Source organism: Pholis gunnellus (genome assembly GCF_910591455.1).
Source record: "Pholis gunnellus genome assembly, chromosome: 19".
NCBI lineage: Eukaryota > Metazoa > Chordata > Actinopteri > Perciformes > Pholidae > Pholis > Pholis gunnellus.
Genome location: NC_136546.1, coordinates 12,180,458 through 12,201,662, shown reverse-complemented (window position 1 = coordinate 12,201,662; position 21,205 = coordinate 12,180,458). Strand labels below are relative to the sequence as shown.

The 21,205-nt window shown below is 42.6% G+C and overlaps 2 protein-coding genes across 2 annotated transcripts; one reads left to right on the top strand and one right to left on the bottom strand.

The window, feature by feature from the left end:
- Positions 1–13,752: 13,752 nt before the first annotated feature.
- Positions 13,753–14,747, top strand: dynlt1b (dynein light chain Tctex-type 1b). The gene is made up of 4 exons (XM_079180572.1): positions 13,753–13,825; positions 14,132–14,255; positions 14,345–14,422; positions 14,567–14,747. Exons 1-4 carry the CDS (start codon positions 13,757–13,759, stop codon positions 14,635–14,637), a joined length of 342 nt encoding a protein of 113 aa, XP_079036698.1. The 5' UTR covers positions 13,753–13,756; the 3' UTR covers positions 14,638–14,747.
- A 1,196-nt stretch (positions 14,748–15,943) lies between these two features.
- tmem181 (transmembrane protein 181) lies at positions 15,944–19,574 on the bottom strand. The gene is made up of 17 exons (XM_079180571.1): positions 19,480–19,574; positions 19,129–19,232; positions 18,877–18,944; positions 18,559–18,649; positions 18,349–18,467; positions 18,103–18,219; positions 17,870–17,950; positions 17,664–17,763; positions 17,424–17,554; positions 17,254–17,345; positions 17,107–17,164; positions 16,896–16,998; positions 16,756–16,807; positions 16,523–16,605; positions 16,319–16,408; positions 16,167–16,233; positions 15,944–16,081 (listed from the first exon to the last, which is right to left on the bottom strand). Exons 1-17 carry the CDS (start codon positions 19,485–19,487, stop codon positions 15,997–15,999), a joined length of 1,449 nt encoding a protein of 482 aa, XP_079036697.1. The 5' UTR covers positions 19,488–19,574; the 3' UTR covers positions 15,944–15,996.
- Between the last annotated feature and the right edge of the window lie 1,631 nt (positions 19,575–21,205).

The following is a 21,205-nucleotide window of genomic DNA, read 5'->3' as shown; positions in this document are numbered from 1 at the left end:
GAATGCCAAATCTTCTTTGCATCCCACAACAGCCAGTCAGTCACTCATTAATCAATAGTTAACCAAATATTAGCCAGTGTTCCAGAGGTTATGGAGACAGTAATTTAAATTCGTTCTTTTAATTATTTACGTGCTGTCATATTTCTGATATCTTACTGGCACGATGACGTGCACACTCTTGAGTTTTGCCATGAGTAAAAACATGAAACTTATCCAAAGGGAAGCTGAACAGTTGATAAAATAGCAGAGGAATCAGTCAGTGTTGTAGGCTCAGGAGTTATGAGATATGATATATGAGTTAACGTTATAAGAACCTCAGAGATCTCTAATCTAATCTGTAATCAGGGTTTAGCAGTTGTCATCCTCCTCTTCCTCTTCCTCCCTGGGTGCTAAAAGGATATCAATGGCCTGTTGTACGTTCATTGTTATATTAGTAATGTATTATTATAATATAACAATATCTAATATAGTAATAATAATATTTTGTTGTTGTGGTGTTACTCTACAAGTGTATTTCAGCAACATTTGAAGATGGCGACCCCCGTAATCCGCATCATCAACCCAGATGCCCCTGGGAATCGTCAGCAGGCCGTAGTAACAGCGACCAAAGAAGCCCGTGACTACAGGGAGAAGAGAACGGTCTTCCCCAAACCTCCACAGGAGCTGCTGTACGAGACCTCTTCTCTGGCCCACGCAGAGAAGCTCCTTCGAGCAGAGGGTGTACCCGCACCATCGCGTCAGCTGTGTTTGGGAAAGCTGGTGGTTCCATTTGGCCAGTACGAACACGCACCATTCCACTGGCTTGTGGCAAACGATGTCGGCTACTTGAAGTGGTAAGCATGTTATATTATCATTATTATATCAATACCATTGTAGGCTATGCAGTTTAAATACAATGTTTATGGGCCTGTATATCTGTTTGCACAAAAACTATCATCAGTGTTTATTATTCATCTTTGCAAAGTTTCTTTACTCAATATCTCAAGTGCAGTGATATTAATGATATAAGTACTAAGTTGATGTGTATGATTCCAGCATGCTTGACAAGCACAGAGCGGAAACAACAAACCCACAGAGAAAGGGGAAGGTGGGCAACCAGTGGGTGAAGGACTACCTGCATGAATACGCAGAGAGCTTCCCACAAGTCTCCAGTCTCCTTGAAGCCAACACCGACAGGTGTATCTACGGCCAGAGAGGGTTTGAGCACCACACCTTTCTGGAGATGTGGGAGCTCTACAGCCAGCACCTCATCCAAAAAGACAGGCCAGAGCAGTTCAGTGCTGAGCAGAGGGAGCTCATACAGAAGGCCTCCAGTTCTGTGAGGAGGTGGCTGAACACACCGGTGACCCACATCACAAGCGTACAAATGAAGAGGTTCAGAAAGTACATCAAGGACAAGGAGCAAGTGAGTGTTGATCTGATTATTCATATGTTATGAAGAGCAGAATAGCATAGTAAAGGAAAATTGTTCAAATAACTGATAGTTTATGCACCTCTGCAAAATGTGTTTCTTGGCTTTTGGTAATTAAAAACTAGTATGTCATAAAATGTAGATAGTAACTTTACATTTGTTGTCCAGCAGGCTAGCACCAGGTGTGATCCCTCATCATCGCCAGGTGATGACGCTGAACTGGTTGCTGCAAGCCAGACTGTGGAAGGTCAGTAACATATACAATTAATAGACATCAAAACATTTAATAGACAATATAATACAATACAATACAAAACTACTCTGTTTGGTAAATTCTTAGACTTGCTCAAGTCCCAAGAGTCAGTACGTCCCAAGACTAGCAGCCAGTCCCAGGGCTCCCAGCCCACAGACAGGACCAAGCAGCGGAATCAGCCAGAGACCTTTGTCCGGCCGAAACAGCCAGAGTCCACCGTCCGGCCGAAACAGCCAGAGTCAACGAGCCAGCCCACAGATACCCCGTCCACAACCAGGGGTCCTGATTACACCATGGAATCACCTCGGAATGACTCTCCTGTAAGTGATATTCACATTCTATACAAACAATGTAACGTTTTTTAAATTGGTTGCATGTTTTAACAATATTTTGTACACAATAATAACCAAAGGTTTTGTATGTGTGTTGCAGGTGGAGCTGGAGGGTTGGGTGCGTCCGTGGGAAGACCCCAATGGCATCCCATCTGCAGACATTTCCTGGCTGAAAGAGGACACAGAACGAGGCCTGTTCACCCCCGTTCAAATCTTCAAGGACATCACTGGTCAGTTAAAGAGGCGACGGGTGATCAAATCAGACCGCATGTGGTTTTATCCACCAGAACCTCCTGGCTACATCAAGGGTGCTCTGCCAACTCCACAGCTCTTTTTTCGGAGCCGCGTCTTTGTGTGGCGCCCTGTTGGAGTTTGGAGATACTCCCTGAAGTGTCCTCGAGGTGATGACTGTGTGGGTCGAGGACGGAATGTGCACCTGTACAAGTCTGGCTACCACACCCGGGTATAACTCACTTCACTTGTGTTATTACATTTCTTTATTACTGTGCAGGTAAACATGAAAAAAGAGAACGTAAAATGCTGCTGTTGGCGCTTAATTGATCGCTTTAATATGTACTGTAGGTACGTCACATCTGTGATGTGTCCAGCTGGTACACAGTGATCACCGAGGTCCTGTGCTGTGGAGCCTGCACAAAGTCAGCCAGGAGCCGAGAAGGTGGAACAGTGGGCCGGTGGCTTGCATGGGATTCCGCTATTTCAATACAACTTAGCGAGGCTCATCAAGCTCAGTTCCCTGCCATCCTCACCAGCAGGTGAGTTTGCTGAACATTATGTGCATTCAACAGACTAACTTGAAAGTATTCTATCAACCTCACCATATTGATTGTGAATCTACTCACAGGCGTGGTGTCGATAGGAGTGTTGTGCGCCTTCTGAGGGACCGGACCGAAGGGAACACAATGGTCAAGGTGTGGAGGCAGGTACGGGAAAATCACGTTGAGGAGTACCTTCAACGCAAGGACCTGTACACCACGCTCCTCATGACTATAGTGGAACCGGGAGGGATCGTCTCCGCATTAGGACACTCATTCCAGGCTCCACCTCCTCCAAGAGAGCTTCCCTCCGCGCGGCTCTTGCGTCACGCCTTCCTGCTGGCGGAGGCCGACAATGTGCAGGACTACCGCAGCCAGATCCTCTCCACTTTTGGCACTGCGCTGAAAATGGTTTCCACCAAGAAAGTATGTAAATCAAAACACATGCCATACTGTATGATGTAAAATGATTCAGAAAAATCACAATATCAATAGAATCTAACAGAGTTAATCACATTATGCAAACTCAACATATTTTTTCAGGTGGTGAAGAAGCTGTCTGGGGAAGGTCGAGGCTCAGCCGAGTGGTTCACCAGCATCGGGAACGAGCACTCGCAAATAGTTTCGTTTGTGCTGACCTGTGAGGAGTCAACTCAGAAGCTGAAACCGATGTGCCATGGAGTCATGGAGAGGTTCCGGCTGGCCAATCAACCTGTCCCTGAGATCCTCTATGTGGACCGTGGGTGTTGCCGGGCTCAGGGCCCAACATCAGTGGAGACTTTGTTCCAGCCTTGGGTGGACAATGGGATGGTTGTGCGCCTGGACATTTTCCACTGGATCCACCAGTTTGACGCACCCATACGGACAGAGTCTCACTGCAAGTATGGTATGTTCAAGTCTGCTCTAGCTGGTGCAGTGCTGGCCTACAACCGCTCAGACATGGAGCTGCTCATCAAAGCAGTCAGAGCCAAGGACCCGGCAACTATGAAGGCTGTCTCAGACGAGGATGTTGTGCGCTGCTACATATCTAGGGAGCAGCTCAAACACCACGTGAGTCACACTCGGGGCTCAGGAGACATTTCGGCTCATCCACCTGACGATTGAGGAGCTGAAAGGTCCCGCTGGGCTGGATCAGAGTGGAGTGAGCCTCTTCAAAACACCTGGTATAAAAGACCTTATACAAAAATAGTTATTACAACATTAATAGTAGCATAGTAGCAACAGATAGTGTAGCATACAAAGTGAACATAACGCACTTTATGCATGTGTATCTACAGAGGCCATGAATGAGATGTGGGCAGCCCAGCAGCGACACCTGGAGTGCATCCAGGATCCACCAGACATGCACATGTACAGGGTGGCACGTACCACAACCATCAACACTGTGGATGTGCCCTATTACAAATGTCTGCGTGGAAGCAACAGCCTGGAGGGATTCCATAAATCTCTACCACACATGATTCCAGGTGATTCCAAGTGCTGCCTGTATAGTTGTAACAAACATCATGTGATTTTGTCATTATTCTAATACCTTCCGAAACAACAACCTGACCACTGAAAGAGAGAACACACAGGCTAAATGCACACGGGACGAATTAACTAATGAAACATAAAGGAACACTTCATTCTTTCATAGCGGTGATGTGTACTACGTGTGTACTTTTGTTTATGTGTAGTCTGTAAGACAAATTGCCCCTCTGGGACATTAAAGCTTAACTTTGCTCTGTTCTACTCGACTCAGGTCCCCATTGTGCAGCACGGCCCTATCAGGTTTACCTGATCAGTGGCATTGCTCGGTGGAATTCTGATAGGAGCTCAGATGCCGTGTTCGGTGGCAAAGGGCGGCACCACAGGACCTACTCTGCACCGCTGATCGACCGCCTCAACACCCGCTGTCGGCAGCTGTTCGGAGAGACTGTGGAGGAGAATTTCCGGGCCCCGGCCAATGTTCCTTCCAACGAGCTGCTTGGGTTGGAATACTTGTTCAGCCAGAGCACGGGGGAATCTGAACCCTTCTCACTCAAGGACCTAGTCAACGATGGACCTGGTCCAGAGGAGGAGGTGGTTCTGCATGGGCAGCCCGATCCAGATCCCGAGGCCGACGAGGCGTACCAGAGCGACGGGGAGGCACATGTGGATGTGTTGGGTGCCAACCTGCCCCACATTACGCTCACCAGCGACGAAACCTCCACTGCTCACCCTCCGGCCTTTGTGAGTAACTGTGTATCTGGTAGAATTAAATGCAATGCATCGATTGCTGGACAATGTGCACATTTGAACTTACCACCTTTATATGTCAACTTTTCAACAGGAGGATGCCTGCAGTCCCACCCCCCTTCCTGGCTTCGAAAGGTTGGAAAAGTTCTGCTCTGCTCTGGTGGAGATTAGCCTGACTGAGGACAAGCTGACTCTCACCACTGAGCAGAGGAACAAGGTCCTTGAAGCCTGGAATGCAGTGGAGGAGCACGACAAGCAGCCGCAGCAGTTCAACCAGCTGTACAGGACACACTGGGGCAACACCCTCTACTGCCGCACAAAGAGGGATGATCTTGTTGAAGCTGCTGTGATCCAGAGGCTAAAGATGGCTAAGCGCTACGCACCAGCTCAACAAGACATCAGTGCTCAACACAACCGGCTGATGTACACGCTGGTGAAACTGCTGTGGTTGCGCTCACCTCAAGGGTCTCGCAGCAGTCCTGAGAAGACCACCATCTTGAAGGCCTATGAGAGAATCCAGCACCGGATTCTGGTGGAGGATCCAATCCTCTGTAAAGCAGGCATTCCTCTCCCAAAAATCAACGTTAAGACCGTACGGGACTTCATCCAATGTCAAGAGCGCCTCCTTAATCTGCATGCCAGCAAACAGCCGTCCACTAGAACTAAAACCACCTCCATCTCATCTGCTGACCTCCCTCCAGCACCACACCAGCCGGCAGTCCTCCCTCCACCACTCTACCCTCTGATGGAGTATGTGCCCACACCCAGCACGGCAGGGACTAAAGTGTTGAAGGGAAGGACGGACATAATCATGCCACTCTCCCGGCCTCAACCACCACTGCCACTGCCACTTTTGCTACCGGCAGTTAGAAACCCCTCTACCACCTCTACCATCAGCAGACCTATGCCCTCCCTCTCTGCATCCACAGCAACCGCTGAGACTGCTGGCCCCTCCACACGACGGCCCATACTGCCCGCTCCTCCTACGACATCAGTCCCTACAACTCTGCCCACAATGTCTGCTCCTCCTACTCTGCCCACAATGTCTGCTCCTCCTACTCAACAATGTCTGCTCCTCCTACTCTGCCCACAATGTCCTCCTATTCTGCCCACAATGTCTGCTCCTCCTACTCTGCCCACAATGTCTGCTCCTCCTACTCTGCCCACAATGTCTGCTCCTCCTACTCTGCCCACAATGTCTGCTCCTCCTACTCTGCCCACAATGTCTGCCCCTCTTCACTTAAGCCCACCGTCCTGGGCCAGAGCTACGAAGTACAGAAGAAAGAGTCTGGAACAGCCCTCTGCAGTAGGTGCAAAGGTGTCACGAGTGCATAATCTCCCTGTCTGTACATGCTGTGGCCAACCGACCCAGGGACATAAAAAGTACAACAAAAAGGCTTTCTGCCCTGTAAAGATGATGTCCACATCAAAAGGTCTGGACTACACAGTGTACAACAGCTACGAACACTTTACCTCTGTTGTGGACAAGTTGGAGCGATGAGCTGTAGACACCCTGTAAATATCTGTAAATACTTGTGCATATTGTAAATACTTTAGATCTTCCTGTACATACTCGTGCATATTGTAAATAGTTTAGATCTTCCTTTACATACTCATGCACATTGTAAATAGTTAAGATCTTCATGTACATATTGTAGTCTTCTTTTTTATGACTGCACTGTTTTTTCTGATTGTTCTCCATTTCATGCACTGTATTCAATAAAGTGTTAAGTGTTACAGTAACATTGAGTTGTGGAATATCAATTATTGAATGCAACAACAGAAGTGTTTGTTTTCATCAACAATATGGACACGGGTATATAGAGGTCCAGATTACTTGCGTGTCAGTGTATATGCCTCTATTACAATGATATCAGATCATTTTGCAATAGAAACATTAAACAGCCTCAGAAAATATAAAACTACTTCTAATTAGCCTCCCAGGTGTCATAAGGGAATTTGAAAAAACAGAAGTGACAAATGTAAACAAAAATCATTCTCTCACATGTCTCATTTTGATTTGGAATAAGATTCATTTTATTGAAAAAAGATAGGACAGTAACCTGAATAAATGACATGAATTATGGAGCATTTGCTGACACAAATATACTTGAGATTCTCTATTTATAGCGTCATTCTATAATAACATCAACAGGTATCACAATAAATAGCTAATTACAATCTGAAATGGACAATTTTACACACATGAATCAATCCAGATGATAACAGTGTCTGCAACATCTACCTTGAAAGGAGGTGAGGCATGTTCTAGACTCCTCCTGTGACTGCTTCATATTCCACACATGTGGGAATCTTGTGTGCATATTTTCCGGTGGTGGGGACTCTGTTGACGCTCTCTCCTGTAAACATGGAACATGTAAGCTTGGAGTAGATGGTGGTACATGATTCTGCTGCTGAAACCACCGTTTGACAACTTCAGGGACGAATATCCATTCTACATTTATTGATTGAACCGATATTAATAGACCACTTGATGGCGACATTACACGTTCTTCAAATAACGCAGACTTTATGCAGGCTTTGACCACTGGGGGAGCAAATGTTCTTCAAATAACGCAGACTTTATGCAGGCTTTGACCGCTGGGGGAGCAAATGTTTCACTTTCGCACATTAGCCAATGACCTTTCGGGAGACAGCACTACAATACGGCGTAACCCCCATCTGGAGAGGTCAGCTCAGCCGGAGTGCAATGGCTAAGCCTCGCCCTGGGTGAACCACCTTCTTGATCATGGTATCTCCCTTGCCAGGTAAGTATGAGTTGTACACATTGGAGGCAGAGAAGTCATTCAGAGACAAACCAAGCAAAGTGACGGTGTTTAACATTTAAAAACTCTGAGATTAGAAAGCAGGTGATCGTCTAAAACAATTTAACACCAACAAAACCCACTTTGGTACTAAGTCTTAAAATGATGACTAACATTTAACTTGAGAAGGAATACTGCATATCCCATAATGCACTAGTGTATCTCCATATCAAAAGGCAACCTAAAACCACCAATGTTTTCTATTTTACTTTGGTAAATGAGTAACAGCTCAACCCCAACTTCAAAAGAGATAAAGCTAAATCATAATGCAACCAAACCTCGTTTGATTCACATCTAAAAATCAGAGGAAAGTATAAAAACACACATTTCTTTCCAACATTTCAAGCACTTCCTGTTTCTTTGTTCACTGCTGGTGGGAAAACTGTCATGTCTGCTACTGGCCCCTATCGGTCTGGAGTGTGAACAATGCTGTTTGTTAAACACATCTATGTGCTTCTACTGTTTGTTACTAACAGCACGAAGAGTTAATTTAGATTACAGAAAGTGAAGTGCTTACATATTAAGAGTATTTGCTTTTGTGTGTGTATACGGAAATCAGACTGGGAAGCAACAGCAGGAGCAGAAATTAAGCAGAGGATTCTCGCTTTTGAAGAATTAGCTGGCCTGAAAATTAACTATGGAGCAAAATGGAGGTAGAACTGAATTTTATTTGAAATATGAGCTTTAAAATGTCGCATTCTGTACTCTGAGAATAAAATTAAGTGATAAGACAATATTTACTTAAAGCAGAATAATAATGTATTATTCAGTGATTAATCAGTATTTCAGCTCTAGTTGAACAGTTGGCTAGTTAGCTTCTTTTTTTTCAATCATTATTATTCTTATGAACCTTTATTTAGACAAAATCCATTGAGAACGAGGTCTCATTTTCAAAAGTTTTAGTCAAATAAAAACAAGGAGCAAGAGTAGCGAGAACCATCGCCTGTACAAAATAAAGTGATTAGTTTTCATTGAACCCTGTTACTGTATGGCTTCATATTAACGTCTACTGTTACTGTACAGCTGTTAGAATTGTAGCCGATCTTCTATTTGTAATTAATATGCATTCAATCCAGTTCTATTATTTAAATTAAAATGATAATCTACTCTGGCTGTGGTCATTACAGTGAACCGTGTCTGGCAGTGTGATGAGAGGGCAGTGAGCCCTTGTTGCTGTAGTTTATCTCCTTGGAGCAGAGGCTGCATTTAGCATACCCTGATTTATTAATGTATTTAAAATACTGTGACAGCAGGAAGCTGTACTGCTCTCCCTTTACGTCTGTTTAGACCACCATGTTTATCCAGGCCCAGCTCCACTCACATCTCAGCCCTGCCCTGAAGCTCTTTAACCTCGTCATCTCATCAGTATCTGGGCCTCATGTTTCGTGGTCATGAAAGTTATTATGACCACGAAATCGCCTCATTCTACTTTGAGTTAAAAAACAACAACAACCTGCAACCAGATCCGCCGATGTTCGGGTTTAACGATAATGAGTGACCGCGTGATCTGAACCGGAGCACGGGGGGATTCATGTTTCATCATGATTCCTACTTCCATTTAAACTAACACAGCTTCCCAACAGTCTACTATTTAAATATGTTCTGCTAACATGAAGCTTAGATAGATACAGATGTCAGTCACCAGGACTTACAAAAGTTTAAATTAAGATTTATCTTTATACACTTTATCAGGGGAGAGCGCGAACGCAGTCCCCCACTACCAGAAATTATGCAATCGAGATTTCTACATTTGAGAAATTCGCAGAGGTCAGCTCAGCCGGAGTGCAATGGCTAAGCCTCGCCCTGGGTGAACCACCTTCTTGATCATGGTATCTCCCTTGCCAGGTAAGTATGAGTTGTACACATTGGAGGCAGAGAAGTCATTCAGAGACAAACCAAGCAAAGTGACGGTGTTTAACATTTAAAAACCCTGAGATTAGAAAGCAGGTGGTCGTCTAAAATAATTTAACACCAAACAAAACACACTTTGGTACTAAATCTTAAAATGATGACGAACATTTAACTTGAGAAGGAATACTGCATATCCCATAATGCACTAGTGTATCTCCATATCAAAAGGCAACCTAAAACCACCAGTGTTTTCTATTTTCTTTGGTAAATGAGTAACAGCTCAACCCCAACTTCAAAAGAGATAAAGCTAAATCATAATGCAACCAAACCTCGTTTGATTCACATCTAAAAATCAGAGGAAAGTATAAAAACACACATTTCTTTCCAACATTTCAAGCACTTCCTGTTTCTTTGTTCACTGCTGGTGGGAAAACTGTCATGTCTGCTACTGGCCCCTATCGGTCTGGAGTGTGAACAATGCTGTTTGTTAAACACATCTATGTGCTTCTACTGTTTGTTACTAACAGCACGAAGAGTTAATTTAGATTACAGAAAGTGAAGTGCTTACATATTAAGAGTATTTGCTTTTGTGTGTGTATACGGAAATCAGACTGGGAAGCAACAGCAGGAGCAGAAATTAAGCAGAGGATTCTCGCTTTTGAAGAATTAGCTGGCCTGAAAATTAACTGTGGAGCAAAATGGAGGTAGAACTGAATTTTATTTGAAATATGAGCTTTAAAATGTCGCATTCTGTACTCTGAGAATAAAATTAAGTGATAAGACAATATTTACTTAAAGCAGAATAATAATGTATTATTCAGTGATTAATCAGTATTTCAGCTCTAGTTGAACAGTTGGCTAGTTAGCTTCTTTTTTTTCAATCATTATTATTCTTATGAACCTTTATTTAGACAAAATCCATTGAGAACGAGGTCTCATTTTCAAAAGTTTTAGTCAAATAAAAACAAGGAGCAAGAGTAGCGAGAACCATCGCCTGTACAAAATAAAGTGATTAGTTTTCATTGAACCCTGTTACTGTATGGCTTCATATTAACGTCTACTGTTACTGTACAGCTGTTAGAATTGTAGCCGATCTTCTATTTGTAATTAATATGCATTCAATCCAGTTCTATTATTTAAATTAAAATGATAATCTACTCTGGCTGTGGTCATTACAGTGAACCGTGTCTGGCAGTGTGATGAGAGGGCACGTGAGCCCTTGTTGCTGTAGTTTATCTCCTTGGAGCAGAGGCTGCATTTAGCATACCCTGATTTATTAATGTATTTCAAATACTGTGACAGCAGGAAGCTGTACTGCTCTCCCTTTACGTCTGTTTAGACCTCCATGTTTATCCAGGCCCAGCTCCACTCACATCTCAGCCCTGCCCTGAAGCTCTTTGACCTCGTCATCTCATCAGTATCTGGGCCTCATGTTTCGTGGTCATGAGTTAGTATGACCACGAAATCGCCTCATTCTACTTTGAGTTAAAAAACAACAACAACCTGCAACCAGATCCGCCGATGTTCGGGTTTAACGATAATGAGTGACCGCGTGATCTGAACCGGAGCACGGGGGGCTTCATGTTTCATCATGATTCCTACTTCCATTTAAACTAACACAGCTTCCCAACAGTCTACTATTTAAATATGTTCTGCTAACATGAAGCTTAGATAGATACAGATGTCAGTCACCAGGACTTACAAAAGTTTAAATTAAGATTTATCTTCATACACTTTATCAGGGGAGAGCGCGAACGCAGTCCCCCACTACCAGAAATTATGCAATCGAGATTTCTACATTTGAGAAATTCGCAGAGGTCAGCTCAGCCGGAGTGCAATGGCTAAGCCTCGCCCTGGGTGAACCACCTTCTTGATCATGGTATCTCCCTTGCCAGGTAAGTATGAGTTGTACACATTGGAGGCAGAGAAGTCATTCAGAGACAAACCAAGCAAAGTGACGGTGTTTAACATTTAAAAACCCTGAGATTAGAAAGCAGGTGGTCATCTAAAATAATTTAACACCAAACAAAACACACTTTGGTACTAAATCTTAAAATTATGACTAACATTTAACTTGAGAAGGAATACTGCATATCCCATAATGCACTAGTGTATCTCCATATCAAAAGGCAACCTAAAACCACCAGTGTTGTCTATTTTACTTTGGTAAATGAGTAACAGCTCAACCCCAACTTCAAAAGAGATAAAGCTAAATCATAATGCAACCAAACCTCGTTTGATTCACATCAAAAAAATCAGAGGAAAGTATAAAAACACACATTTGTTTTCCAACATTTCAAGCACTTCCTGTTTCTTTGTTCACTGCTGGTGGGAAAACGGTCATGTCTGCTACTGGCCCCTATCGGTCTGGAGTGTGAACAATGCTGTTTCTGGTAACGTTACCTTAAACTTATATCTTTAATGGAGGTACAACTGATAAGGTAAAAAAATATATGATCGACATTTAATATAGATACGTCTAATGACGGGATCGTGTGTGTGGATGAAAATTTAAAAAATGCGGGACTTTAAGCTTTTAATGTTTTTACAAAGATAAATTGATCTTTCTTGCTCTCTGGTGGCGGAAACTATGCAGGAAACATGTGCGCTTTACTCTGTACATTGTGCTCAAGTAACGTTGCACATTTCAATATTGGAAACATGGAAAAAATCATCAAAATATCAGTGTTGGTAACGATATTGTTAAACCATCGATATGCGGACACCCATGAGACAGATCTCGTGCATCAAGCTAGCACCAGAACCATTTACCTTCCGGTATTTGTGTTTTCAAAATAAAAGTTGTACGGCAGCAATCAACGTCACAGTTTCGAAGGTAATGTAATAATAAGTCAAAGCTGTTCAAATGGTATCGGATTCAAAACAATTTCTAATTGAAGGAGTAAACGTGTAAATTACAATACTAAACCACGCAAATTACAATTGATAAGTGTCCTTTAGCGCGAACTTCAACACGAAAGCGAAAGTGCTAGTTAGCGTTAGCTAGCTCAATATTTAGCATTAATTAACGATAGCGCATTTCAGGAGAACGTCGATACTTAATAATTACCTTTAGCTAGAAGCTATAGTGTGAGGTTAAGGGTAATGTGAGGAACTAATTATCGAACTTTATGATGTTAATTAATGTGACCAAGTTCACCGAGAAAGTTAACACCAATAAACCAGCGTTAACGTTACCAGTGTCTACCACAGCTCCTACCTTCCGTTTACGCGTCCCTATGCAAATTCAGCTACAGCTAGCCTAGCGAAGCTACAATTTGCGCTAGCAAGGTCACATAAACTCGACGGACTAAAGCTATAGGCTAACGTTATCCTGAACATTAACAACACATGTTACAGCTAAAGTTAATGTCGAGGTACAGTGAGGAATAAATATACAATACAACGTTTAAAGAAGCTGGTTTGTAAAAGCATTAACCTTCACCGACCTGAACCTGTCCTCTCGACGAGCCAGCGAGTGAAGACAAGTTGCGTCAGCTTGATGTTATATACCGAGAAATGCAACAAATGGTCAGAGGGGACGCTATTTCCCCTGTTTGAGTTTAGCTTCATAACACATTTGTAAGTTGTTGTTTTTCATCAAGACGAGGAACATGTCCTGGCACATCACCCAAGTGCTATCATTGTGATTAGTCTACCTAACATAGCCATATAACTAGCTTATAGGTTGTTAATAAATTAATGTTACATGTTACATGAAAAACAAATGAATTATAAAGTATCAAGCAGGCAGAAATGACTTTGTATGACTTTGCACTGAAGTACATCTGGTCACTTTGTTTTGAGCAATTTTCATCATATTGGACAACAATTTAAAGTTAGCAAACGTTAATTGATTATGTTAAAAAATTCGTAACTTGGCTAGTTTTATGACAATTAAGCTTGGGATCTTGTAAGCTGATTTTGTAGAATAAATGCTTATCACAACAACAAAAAAAGATTTCAGTTGGTTCCTTTTATTCTGGAGAAGTACAACCGGAAGTGTCTTGGGTATCTTGGTCCCTTCTCATATATAGTTAGCTTATAGCTACATGCTACATGCTATTCTCGGCTCACACGTCGGAGGCACTATAATGGACGAGTATCAGACAGAAGAGGAGACTGCGTTCGTCGTTGAAGAAGTGACCAAAATCATTAAAGAGGTAAAGTAGAAAGACACCACGCCTCTCGGTTTATCCTCAGAGAGTTTCATACATTTTATCGGCTCGTTGCTTTGGCTAGTTTGCAACTTTATGTTTAAACCGACCTGTTGGTTGCTAATGACACTTTAACGGTTGCTAGGCACATACCGTCTTTTCCTCTACAATGTCGTACTGTATTGTGCTGTGTAAATTGTATTGTATGATTTATAACATCTACTTGTATTACAGTGTCATTGCGAGGCTATTAAAAGGTAACACACTGTGTTTGTTGATTAGTTGCTGAACATTTGTTTACACTGTCTCTAGTCGGTGGAAGCAGCCATCGGAGGAAATGCCTACCAGCACAGCAGAGTGAACCAGTGGAGCACCAGTGTAGTGGAGCAGAGCCTCAGTCAACTCAGCAAACTCGGGAAGCCTTTCAAATACATAGGTACATGTGCAACCATAGCATTGTTATGGTTATTGGGCTATGTAGTTGGTATTAAAAGATGTCTGTCCCCCCCCCCCCCCCCCCCCCAGCGACCTGTATCATCATGCAAAAGAATGGAGCAGGTCTGCAAACATCTTGCACGTGCTTCTGGGACAACTCTACTGATGGTAAAATACAGAATATGTTTTCTCTTCTGTCAGCTTTTGGGGGGGGGGGGGTCAGCTCTCAGAGACTGGTGGCATGTTGTCACATACTATAACTGTGTAAATGTTGAGATAATACTGAATGTATTTTGTATTTACACCCAACAGGAAGCTGCACGGTGAGATGGGAGAACAAGTCCATATACTGTATCGTCAGTGTTTTTGGGCTGGCCATCTGAACCAACTACAATGCAACTGAAGTGTTTGAAATCTGGAGGAAGTTGTATATTCGCGTTGGCTATATTTGAATAAACTGTTATATTTTTGTATATTAAGTGCTAACTGATTAAAGCAATACTGTGCTGTATACACTTTGCTTTATTTACATGTGATGTGACAGAGTGTTACATGTACAGCTTTTATCTTACGAAGCAACAAAAAACGTTGGTATTTTGCATCATACAAGGACCCACAACAACGTCATTTAACCACTATAAACTACATTCATACTGAAAGAATCAAAAATGTACATTTATGTCAAAGCATTTATACATTAACATAAAAGAAACAAAGACAAGGCACCATCTTGAATATAATACATGAATACATGAAACACATTTGTTTTGGCTGTTTTTGTCCATAACTCCAGTTTTATAAAATAATAGGTCAGCACATCTCACATTGCAAGCAATATCGAGAAAGTTACGGCAGAAAAGACGATTGCTTAAAATAAAGTGTTCAACATAAGGCAAAAAAAAGATTTGGCCAATGGTCTGTACTGTATGTGTGGGGATAAGAAACATTTAGTCAGTAGTCCTCTACATTCAGTTGTGTAAAATCCAAGCAGTTCATCAAAAGCCATTCATTCAGATAACACAGTATCAAATCACTTTTTAGAGAAATAAGTTAAATTCTTATACTAGTGCAATTACAAAGCTGCTTTCCAAGGGAAGAAGTGGTAAAAGAGAAGTGAGATCTACTCCTGCTAAGGCTCTCTCTGTATTTAAAAAAACAAACAGAATGTGTCAGCCAGCATTGCTATGGCCCTTTAATTCACATTCATCACTCATGTCAGTGCCTGTGAGCCCAAAATGTTCGCTTACGGCTGCTGCTGCAGGATAAGCTTCCTCTACTTTCTACCACCGGTATAATGTAAATCAGCTTTGGCCCGATACATGCATTCTCATTCTTCTCAGACTGTCAGAGAACAGGATGTTACAAAAACAACACAGTGCAATAGAGTGACAGCAGTGGTTCAACACAAAGCATTTGAAATAACGTTGATTTCACACACAACAAATCATTGTGTGAGAAATCTTAGGAGGAAAAGAGTTTGCAAACGTGTAGAAATTGTATCATCGTACTCCAGTTTGTTTCCTTTGTTTTCAATGAGAAAAAAGGTCGAGTGGCCACTTGCCCCAACTTTCAGTAAAATACAGTACATTCAGTAGACATGGAACTTTTCTTAAAAATATAATTATGTACATGGAAAGTATATCATTTCATATTATCAATGCAATTCCTCCTTATTCACATTGTATTCTCATAGTTCCCAACAGGGACACAACAAAGGGACAACAAGCCAATCAGAGACCTCCTCAATCAGTGTCACTCTCATCCTGGTACTTGGCGGTTGCTTTGATGGCGCGTCCGTTTTGTAAAGGCATGTCTTCATAATCGCTCCTTTACAAAAGAAAAAGAAAACATCAGCTGGTTTATGAAAGTTCACACTGGATACTACATCACAAACTGTAAGATAAATGCTTACCCATATATTACTTCATCATCTGAGTCATTCAGCATGGAGAAAGCAGGATTATCCTTCAACTGGGAGTCTGGGAAAATTAAACAAAACCAGTCGGGTTATACATGACTTCATCTTCATTATCTACTGAATTTAAATTGTAGTGTATTACCTACCATAAAGTGCATTTTTGGAGGGGGAATACACAAATGCCAATGTGTACAAGTAAAAGTTGAGAAGACCATAGAATGATAAAAATTCAGCTGGTATGTCTGGAGTTAAGGAAGATTTTCTCACTATTTAAAGACATCAATACGGCATCTCACACGTTATATCTAAGAGCAATAATAGTCAAAATTAACTATTGTTTTAAAAGATATAGTTTTGGTAATGAGTAGACAGTTCAGCGACAAAATTGTTTTGGAGAGCCTTGGCACCAAACCTCAGGTAGAGAATGACCATGCTGGAGGAGAAAGAGACACAAGATGAAGTTAACCACAAAGCGCTTCATCAAACATTCTCTCACACACACACGCACACGCACACGCACACGCACACGCACACGCACACGCACACGGTTCTTTTAGGTTTTGGGATTTTCTTTAAAACACACCTTATAATAAGGACCACAAACGTCAGAGCAGTCAAAAACCTGAGCCGGAGATCTAGTGGTTGAAAACAAACAGCACATTAATGTTATCATACTAACAGCGATTGACTTGAATCAAACACGGAGAGGCGTGCTGTGGATACCTGAGTACGGCATGTTCTTGAGTTCAGAACAAGCTCTGACGACCAGGAAAATCAGGTAGAGGATGTAGAGGGCAACTACAATCAGGAAGAAGACCTTCATGCCCTGGACAAATAACATGGGACTTTATTAAACTGCTGGGAAGACATAAACACCGGGTGTACGAAATGTAACAATACTGTCCAAACACCTGTACCATGAAGACAGTCTCACCTGGAAGTTCACTATGTCCACTTTATACTGATAGGTCGGGTCCTGGAGTTCATTAACCCTGCAAAATCAATAGAGGAGAGCAGATGTTTTTAGTCCTGTTTTTATTCATAGTTTGAATCTTTTAGCGGCCGGTGGAGTCAGACTTACGTTTGCCATATGCCCAGTGTGACCGCTGAGAGCCACAGAAGACCGACGATTATCAGCTTAGGCAGGTAGAACGTCAGACATTTCCTCTCACCCTGTGGAAACGACATTAAAACACATGAAATAAGATTCATAAATACGGTAAGTATTTACATGTGTAGTACCGGACCCACCTGAACCCTGATGCCATGATAAACACAGAGCCAGAAGAGAAGCAGCGCACACAGGAACAGAGCCTGGAAGAAAGTGTCCAACGTCCCCGGAAACCAGCTGTTCACCAGGAATGACAGCGGGAAAAATGGATCTGAACCGCAAAAGCAACAAAACACACTCAGCAACAGGTGCAGCCGTAATGGTTCAAATGTATTTTAGGGGTAAAATATGACTTGAGGAGAGATAACACTGAAGCTCACCATTGTAGAGTAACAGCATAGGGAGCAGGATCGACATCCACTTCTGCTCTATGCCCCAATCCCTCATAGAAAACTTCCTCAGTGAGTGTGCAAACAAACACTGGGGACAGGCAGAGGAAAGAGTTTCAGGAATGCATTTGTCAAACACAGATTTTAAGTCACGATGGATGATTAAGAACTAAAAAAAAAGTAATCTGTGCTCTTACCGTCACCATAAAGGTCAACACCACGAAGACAAACCGGAACCAGATCTCCACTTGAGAGAAGGTGGGGTTGTACGTCTTCCACTGAGGAGGACAGTTAAAAACGAGAAGAAGAGCAGAAGAAACAAAAAGGAGTAAAAAAGCTGTGCTGACATGTGAGCCCAAGCTATACATATGCATCCAATGTAGGAACAAAGAGACAACATCAGAGTCAGTGTGCAGACTTTGTCACGTACCACAAACTTGACTTTGATTTCATACGTGATATTCTCCAGGCCGCTGAAGCTGACCATGACCTGGTACTGGGTGTAGTTCAGATAGCCAAGATGGAGCACAATGATCTCGTCACATTTCTGGAAGGAGAGACAACAAACGCTGAGTCACTGTTTGCTCAGTCAACAATCCAACTGTGCTGTGCATCAATGACCCGGCTCTGAGGATGTTACTGTGTCACACGACAGCGTTCGCTGATTGACACTTACAGTCCCGCAGTGTAGCGTTCGGGACTTCTGGTGCACATTGTTGATGTGCATCACACTGGCGTCCTGCATCACTCCTTTTAGCTCAACGTTGATCTCAAAGGGCTGCTGGAAGTCTCCCACTGACACAGACAAGCATTAATAAAATACATGTTGTTAATAACCAAAACCAAGTATGTTTGCATAACAATGGAAGAGATGTGGTGGTCTCACTGTTGCTGTGTTCAACCTGCATCACGCAGGTGAGCCATAGCTGCTGGTTGTATGTGGTGAGGGGCGGTGAGACTAGATTGAAGGGCCCAGTCTGAAAACATACAATGAATTAAATAATTTACTAATCATTATAAAAGGATACTTGTCAATGGAAGTCACTGAAATGCACAATGTGCTATGACAGGAAGAAGACATCTTTGCTCGGATCATAACTCAAAACTTAAAAGATTTTCTCTTAAAACGAAATGATGCATAAAAAAACAACAATGCGATACTATGTGCTTGCTATTTACGGTAACATACACGGTTTAACCGTACCTTAACTGAGAGGTTCTTGAGAAGTAACTGATCACCACTGTGCTCTTGCTCAGTAATCACTTTGGGACCTACACGAATCAAGAAGACAGAAAGGGTCAAAGCAGTGTCTAAATAACAGTTTTCATTCTTTACGTATTGTTTCATCAGAGCTGAATTACTCACTCACTTAACTAACCCACAGTCTGTTTAAATGACTTCTGACAGACACCCAGCTTGTGCCAGCTGTTGCAGAAATGTATATTCGGTCATTACCTGCAATCCCAATGAAGATGGTGAGGCCAAAGCAGATCAGGAAAAACACGAAGACCAAGACAAAATGTCTTTTGGACAGCGTGTAGAGCCGCATGGGGGCCAGTCTGTCAGAGGGAGACATGAACACACACACACTAATCAGCAGAGGCAGAGAGGGAGCGGAACCAACCGACGTGGTGAACGCTGTTAAGCCTGCTGTGGTGCAGGTGCGGGTATGTCAACACTTCTAGCTTCCATGCTAGCTTATGCTAGCAGTAACAGATGGCAGGACAGAGCCACACGGAGTGGTTTCTATCACGCTCCCTCACACATATAGACATCGGTGACACATCTCACCACAGCTTCACTTACAGCTCCATTTATTTCGGTTCGCAGTGTCGATGCCCGGTGGAGAAGAAACAAACATTAGCGGTGAATCCACATCCGCGTATCAACATCAGTCTGCGACAACTGGACTGCAACGTCATTGAGTGGGAGGAGCCGTGGTCACGTGACTCCCCTCGAGAGGGGCTTTCCTCCTCCTTTATGAGATACATGAAGCTGTCATGCTCATTCAAATGATTCCACATCGACGGTCATGTTTCAGTGTTAGACATTAAGTTTATGTGTCATTTTACTTGTGGCTGAGACGTATTATGTTCAGCTAAAGAGGCGTACGGTTTAAAGTCTTGAAGGCAACGACTGAACACGTCATCTTTCATTGTATTTAAAACCCTCTACGTGGTGTGTATGCGTATTGCGTAACACGACTGCGTCCTACGTCAACTTTTAATTTCTAATGAGCAATTAAAAAAAATATCTAATAAGCTATTTAATTAATTTCTTCAAATTTGAACACCATCTGGATTTTGCAGTAGGGCATATGGTGATTTAACACCGTTTAATGCAGATGTGGTCTATGGTTCAATTCCCTTCTGCATGACAACACTTGTTGCCTTTGAGAGGAATCGAGAGGCCGCTACCTTGTTTAAAGAGTATCTAAAAAATCAGCACATTCTGAGAATATGTGTGAAATGCAAAGTATTCCCCTATTTACCCCATTTCCATTGATTTGTTACTGATCTTTTTTAGGGCTACTCTACCCCTTAGTCTGACATCATCTAAAATATAAAGCGACAACATACAATACACGAGTATAATCCCAAATACATCTCAACGGACACCTCTTGTTTATCTACCATCATTACACAATAGGCTCATATTCTAACAACGGTTCTCCTATAGCCCCAATATTGAAACGCAGCGGGGAAATGTATGTCTGCCATTGTGTCGGTAGATAAACAGGAGACCCACCTGTAAAAGCGATCATCCCGGTAAGGTGTCAGGTCCTCCTTCAGCTCATTGTAGGCCTCCTGTATCTTCCTACAGAAGTATTTCAGCTCGGTGTACAGAGGGTTTTCCAAGCCGGACGAGTAGTCGGTATCCATGATTACATCGAGCCGTCTGGCTGCTAAAAATGGCGATGAGGGGGAAACAAACCTGCAGCCTATAGAGAACCGCACAATGATCACTCTGTATTGTGTTACGTCGTTTAATTGAAAATGCAGCCGAGGCTGTTTTGTTTGTTTCGCTTCAAAGAAAGACAAAACAAAAGCTGTTTTTAAAAAAAGGGAGGGGTGGGGGGGGGGGGGGGGGGGCGGAAGCGCATAGAAAACACACGTGATCAGAGTTCAGCACCACGGACAGAGAAAGAGAGCTGCAGACATCAATGTGTTGTGGGTGTGTGGCTCCAAAGACGCACAACCCATCAATGCCTACCGTTACATATTCATACTTTGATCACATATACAGCATTTTATTAATACATAATCCCAAATTAGAGTCTAGTTGGGGTGTGGAGAATCCCTAATTGAGCAGCTTTCTTTTTTTTGTAATCATAAGTTTCTAAGTCTGTGTTTCTCACCAATCTGAAGTCAAATTTGTGAGAAACAATAAAAAAAAATAAAAAACATTCTCACAAGTATGAGAAAGATATTAAAATCATGAGAAAGTGTGTTATCATGTTGAGATAGTGAGTCATAGCTGTGTTTCAGGGTCCTGGTATTGTGCATGCTTATTGACTGGCCTACTGGGACAC